We start from the raw sequence: 6,657 nt of genomic DNA, 5'->3' as shown, positions 1-6,657 counted from the left end.
TGGTTTTAATTTAAAAAATATATCCATAATTCCAATTTTACTTTATTTTTTGTTATTGTATTTTTGTTCATTTTTCTATATTTGGGCATATATATATTTTATTCTTTTATTTATTTATTTTTTGGGTCTTACAGGGTTAAAAAAAAACGTATTTAATCTTACTTTCCTACTTAATAAACTGTTATTTATTTATTTATTTACTTATCTATTTTTATTCTTTTGCAGTATTGCTCATATTGAATGGAATTGGATGCCTAGTTTCTCACTCTGTCAATTCACTTAATTTCTTTAGTTCAAAGTGCTTTTTGGCATATTGCCAAAGCATGAAAATACAATCTGTTTAATGTCATATGAAATGCAGGCTGTCTCTCTCTCTCTTTCCCTCTCTATGACCGTCTCTTCCAAACACACTTATTGTGCCGACGAAAAAGCCATGCCACTCCCCTTTATGGGTGCCTGCTCTGCTCGGGTTGTGTCAGGGAGCCCAGCAGGGTACAGTTTCGAAAATTGGCTATAATGAAAAATGCAATCCATCTGCCATAAACTGATCGGACTCATTGATTCCAGTGTGTGATCGGCGGATGCTCGGATGTCGGATCGTTGCTCGATTGGACAGCAGACAGACAAACAGACAGACAGACAGACATCCTCTGTGAGAAGGTGAAGCCTTTAGAATAACACCGTCCGCCGCTATGAGACGGATCACCGGGAAGGCGAAGGATGAAACTTTGATCGAGCTGCAGAACGCCTCAGACTCACAGGTCACAGGTAGGTTTGGCCAAATTGGACTATTTGCGACAAATCTGCCACATTTGCTGTTATTCCTCCTATAAGGTGGCACTGTACATGGTGGTAGCTGCTCTGGCAAAGTAGCCCACTGCATGTTTAAGTGTAATCGTGATCCCTCTGAGCTGAAAACACAATTAAAAACAGGCTTCTGGGAGCATCCTCCTGCAAAATGCCGCTAATGCAATTAAAAATCACACTGAGGCCGCAATTAATTAGTATCCTGCAATTTATCCTCATGGCAACATTAAACATAAACACATTAAGGTGAATAATGAGGCTGACAAAGTGTAAATCCTTGTATCAAAATTTCATTCTCGTAGTTATTTTAGTTCTTGGAGCAACACAGACTTTCACTCTGCTTCTTATAATTTGGTTACTTGCCATGTAGTCTGTTTCAAGTCCAGTTAGTGATCCCATGACAGGCCAGCAGGCAAGTAGATCACAACAGATAGGCTGGATCTTAGAGGGCTGTTAGGGTTGTTGTTGTTGTTGCATCACAGGAAGGCCCCTAAAAAGTGGTACCTACAAGTCATTTAGGTCACACTGGCACAGAATTCCCCTCTGATAGTGATTGTTTTCTTAGATCTTGTTTAATTAGAGCAACACCTACAAATATTATCGCTGTAGCAGATGATCCTACAGGAAGCCGAGGCAGCATCTTCATCTCAAGGTTAGTTTCAATTTGAATTAAAAGAAAGAAAAGGTCACACATGAGGCGTCTGTGTAAACGAGTATGTGTCAGGCTCAGCTTCTGTGACTATATCTAATGGGATTGCCTCATTTGAGATAGTCAGGCTTCAGCGACTCTCTGCCAAACAATAAACCGCTTTCAAGTGGGTCTGTTCAGGCGAGCCCATGAGATTTTATCAGGTTGGTTTTGGTTTAGGATTTGCTTTCAGACTTTAGCGTGATTTATTTATATTGGTTTACGATCATTTGTTGTTTCTATGTGCAGTAATGTCTGAGGAGGCTACAAAGTAAGTAAAGATGATTGGTTTCATTGCCACAGAGCTCCATCTGTTATAATAGCGGTGGTGTTATGACTTTGCTCAGGTGGTATTCAGTATTGCACAGAAATCATTTTGAAGTATATCTGACTTGTTATAAGACAGACAAGTCAGTCTCATCAGTGAGCAGTCAGCCTTGTTCATAACAGACAAAGAAGTGACTGTGTTCTCCGAAATAGTTGAAATTTCATCAATCCAGAGTTAAATAAAAAGGAAACTGAAAAAGGACAAATGGAAAAGAGTGCTTTCTGTGGTTCAAGAGTGTTTTCTCTTAGATCTAATTAACAATTCATGAAGCAAAAATCATGTTTTTTCACCAATTTCCGGAGAAGCAGATGAGTGTGATAGTCTGAGTAATGAGGTAATGGCTCCTAACTGTGCAGCCTGAGACAAAGTGCTTGAATCGTGACGTAATAAAGAGTCACATTCAAGTTTGCATAATCATGTCACTCACTAACAGCTAAAATTCTTCGTTTTAACCTGTCAATTCTTCGTTTTAACCTGTCCTATTCCCTTACTGACATTTAAACCGAATACTCGAATGAGCAGAGGTAAAGTTTTTATTATTTTTACAACCAGCTGAGGCACAGAAGAAGTTCAGTAACTATCAAATTATCAGGAAACATTCTGGTTTCCAAGAGAGACCCCTATCCATAATATGAAAAGCAAAGTACACGTAGACAATACTCTCAGATGCATTAAGCGCATGACATATATTGACCGACCACATCTTTTGACCTCTGCTTGTCAGAACACAAGATGACTTAAATGCAAAAAAAGAAAAGGTCCGAGGCTCCTGTGATAAGAGCAGCGCTGCGTTTTAAAGAAGACACTTCAAAGAAGGAGAGACAAAAGTTTATGTTTAGTCTTGACAATAAAATACTCTTGGAGGGTTTTATACTTCAGTATATAATTGAGGGACTTTTGAAATCCATAGGGTATATCTTTCATACATTTTTATTAAAAATAAAAAAGAAACAATCACTTATTAATAAAAAATGACTGCATATCACTAAAGTGTTGACTAAATAACTGTCCGAATACAACCACCTACTAATTAGCTAAACAATAGAATGAGCATAATTTAAAAAAATATTTTGATTGTGTTGTGTTAATTATGCTGAGATAATCATGAAAGACATTTCTTTGTGGCAATATATCAAATTTTATATGGAAAATAACAAATTGTATCTCTGTCTGAGAAATCACTTTCAACTAAGTTCCCCATTACAAAAATGCCTCTCAAGGAAGTGTGTTCATTCCAGATCACATGACCTGCTCCACATGATGTCATTTCCTCCTGAAGAAAAGACTGGAAAGACTCCAAGACTTTCTGAGTTATTTAATATAAAGTAGTGTGTGAGTCAAGTGTGGATTTATGGCATGTCAACAGGTTTATTACAATATCTTTATAAATAACTTTCAGTTTCAATTTTATTCATTTAGAAGTATCTTTCTGTAAATATGCCATGTGGTGTTTGGTTATCGGCGGCCATGTTGATTTTAGGCCTGAAAATAGCAAAAATGTCAATTGTGACAAAAAGTCCCGCAATTATATATTGACCCGCTTAATTTTGAGGTAATATTGTAAGAACATACCAGAACTTTCCAAACAATTGATATGTTATAATGTAGTTGCATCACTGTTATGAATTTGATCTCACATTTCATTTATAAAAGTCGGAAAAGTTTTCTTGGTTTCTGTATGAACAGTCACTATTACTCACCTATGTAGAATTACTCATCTATTCTTTCTTTTAAATCACTAAAAGAAAACAACCAAGAGCCTTGAAAATGAGCTTTTATGTGTAGTTTTTCTTTATATTTAGAAACGCAATTGAGAATATGACATATTTTTAAAAGGATCATTCAGTATTTTGTCAGGATAAAAATGTATCTGCAAAAAACTGAAAGTAAAACCTGTATTTAGGTGTACCATAATAATAAACAGGATCCAGCTCACTTACAACGTAGTCCTACTTCCTGTATGTTTACCCAACAAAACACTGCATCACTGAATGCTCATTAAAGGGAAATGCATTCCCCAGTGTTCAGGTTGAATCAAAGTGAAGTGAGCGGCCACAATTACATCTAAATCAAACCCTTTTTCCGTTAGTGCGACCACACTCTTTATTGTGTTAATTAGTGGTTTAATAAAGAGACCTGCTGGTTATCTGGGGTGAGCTGCAAATTAAAGGACTGTTCTCGCTCTACAAAGGCTTTGTTCAGGCTGTTATCAGGAGGAACCGTCGGCCACATGTGAAAGAGAAAACAGAAAGCAGAGGACAGGCTCCGTCCTCACCTTGATCTATATGTGTTTCTAGTGTGTTTCCTCATTAACAGCTGCCCAGACACTGATTTATAGACATTTATCTTTTTCACTAAATGTTTTCAGTTTCTTTCTGGCCTCAACTAAAGTACAGCCAGGAAATTAATCTTATCATCTTTTAAGTTCCTTGAATAGCGATTATTCATTATTTATAGGGATTTGCCTCCTTTTAAGGGGATCTCACTTTGCCCCTAGTTGTCTGGCCGATGAAGTCATCTTCCCGTCAGAGGTGAAGCAGAGCCAAAGAGTTGCTATGGCAACAGGCTATATAATTGTATTACCTCTTTTGATGGAGGCATGATACTAAATCAGACATGGAGAGCAAGCAAGATTTTTCTCTCGGCAAACTAGAAAACAGCTAGAGTAAAACTGCTGGAGCTGCCAGGACAAGTTTCAGATTTTATTGGATTTTATTTGGATTAAAACACAATTTCTGGTTTAAGTTTAGATCACAGCTGCCACATGTGTCCCATCTGCTGTGGAGACGCGTAGATTAAAGTAAATACACATTCTTGATTAAATTCTGTTTCATGTATGGGGTTTTCCATAGGACAGCTGAGCCTGCAGTAGGTGTGTTTGTTGCATCTCTTGGTAAATGTTGCCTTTATGATTATGGAACATCTTGTGTGAACAACATCAAAAAAAACATCCAGTCCAGAGGCTGCACGACATGCAAGCAAAAAAATAGCTGCTTTCTGTGTCCTAATCTGCATTGACCAGTATTCCTTAAAAACTTCATTCCTTCCTCAACAGATAATGCATTATCCCCATTGTCATGCGCATGACCTCCTCTGTTTGTGGTATTTTGGCACAGTTGGAGCTTTCCGGGGAATGTCAGGAAATCTCCCCTTTAGCTCAACAATATCCTGATGATAAGAAAAGAAATATTTATTTCTGACAGCACAAGCGTGCTTACTTAGACGCAAAGTGGCTACCTTTGCTACTTCATCAGTGGTGTTCTCTCCTTAATATTTACAGTCCATGGAGCTGATACCACCGTCAGCAGGTATTGTTTGCTATTGTTGTGCATATTTAGTTTAATTTTCAGTGTATGTCTGATACGTTACATTTTCACTCTAGAGCTTTAATAACAAATTCATATTTGACTGGATTTTTTCTCTTTTTTTAATATAATAGGCGGACTTGACAGGAAATGTGGGGTTATAGATAGAAAGGATGTTTTGTCATGGAGGACTTGAGGCTCGGTTCGAGCTCAGGATGTTGTGGTTTCACTGTAACATGCCGTGCACCACGATGCTCTGCATTCAGGACTCAGCGGTGGTATGGGTATTAAATTTTGAAAGTTCAATTTAGTGCTTTTCCATTTTACACATGAGTCCCTGCTGCACTCACCTTCTAATGCACCTATCAGGACAGTCTTTTGGCTCGTCAGATACTTTATAGTGGTTGACTTTTAGCGTGAGCCCCTACATATAAATATTTATCTCATTAATATTTCATATTCATCTCCATACATTCAGCCAGGCATTTTTTCTCATAAATCTGGCACAAGGAAAACTCCTGCCTAGATAGAAACAGTAACAAATCTGTGACATGTTTGTATCATTTCCCTTGGGGGAAGGTTTGTATTGTCGTAATGTGGCGCTGCGGTTAGTTAGCCTGCATTTGCTGAAGTGCAAGACTCTCTGAGGAGTTCATAATCAAGTGAAAAATAGATGTATTTGTTTGAGTGGGGGTAAACAGGGCAGTCTAGCAGTGTGAAAGCCTTGTGGGAGAGCTGCACAAGAGCTGTTACGGTTGCTACTTCGAACAGTACACACCCACACAGCGCGCTTGAGTCATAGTAAAAAAAACAATTTGGTTGTTACTGAATCAAAGGTACACAACACGGTGCGTTCTTTTCAAGTTAGGAGCAGCGCCTGTGTATGTTCCACAACAGATAGAAGAACTGCTCTGATTGCAACCAGTGATAAAATGCTCTGCAGAGCTTTCATGTTGTTTATTTCCTCTATTAGATGTTTCCAAGTAGGCCCTGGGTCCTACTCCACAAGTAACACCATGATGGAGTTTGCACCTCAGTACTCAATAACCCTGCATGATTACTTCTCCTGATCTACAATATAATACCGCCTCCTAACCTGTATGTCTGTCTGTCCTTTAAAGATGGTCCTGCTGTGTTGACCGCGTTCAAGATTAACCTGCACTCAGGTACGGGCAGATCTGAGGCTTTATGTGATGCCTGTCTGTCCGTCCGTTTGCCATAATCTGCTGCTGTTTCATCCACATGCTCCCATCATCGTGCTGAACTCTACTAGATAAGGAATCACATCTCTGTTAACATATAGCTGCTTTCTGTTTCGTCTGCTCAGATCAAACTGTCTGTGCGTCTCAGTCAACCTCCATTTCAGTTTCTGGTGGCATCTGCTTTACTACCTGACTCCTGGTAGTTGAATGTGCCGCATTCTGTGTTTATGGCTGAAGTGTCAAATTTGCACTGATGCATGCATTTAAATGCTGCAGTGAGGAATGTGCATATGGTGTCTCAACCAGGGCTCAGTGATGCTAACATTT

At 38.6% G+C, this 6,657-nt stretch overlaps 1 protein-coding gene across 3 annotated transcripts in view; it reads left to right on the top strand.

Moving 5' to 3' along the window:
* The first annotated feature begins 418 nt into the window (after positions 1–418).
* LOC110955801 (anoctamin-5-like) overlaps positions 419–6,657 on the top strand; it is a 32,267-nt gene continuing 26,028 nt past the window's right edge. Inside the window, exons 1-2 of one of the 3 annotated variants that reach the window (XM_022200932.2) lie at positions 419–768; positions 6,250–6,294. In XM_022200932.2, the coding sequence (XP_022056624.1) occupies positions 693–768; positions 6,250–6,294 (121 nt within the window). In that variant the 5' untranslated portion in view covers positions 419–692. The remainder of the gene's footprint in view (positions 769–6,249; positions 6,295–6,657) is intronic. The other 2 variants (XM_022200948.2, XM_022200941.2) reach the window with 2 other exon arrangements.

Source organism: Acanthochromis polyacanthus, chromosome 2 (genome assembly GCF_021347895.1).
Source record: "Acanthochromis polyacanthus isolate Apoly-LR-REF ecotype Palm Island chromosome 2, KAUST_Apoly_ChrSc, whole genome shotgun sequence".
NCBI lineage: Eukaryota > Metazoa > Chordata > Actinopteri > Pomacentridae > Acanthochromis > Acanthochromis polyacanthus.
The sequence above is the reverse complement of the archived record's forward strand: the minus strand, read 5'-3'. Positions and strand labels throughout refer to the sequence as shown.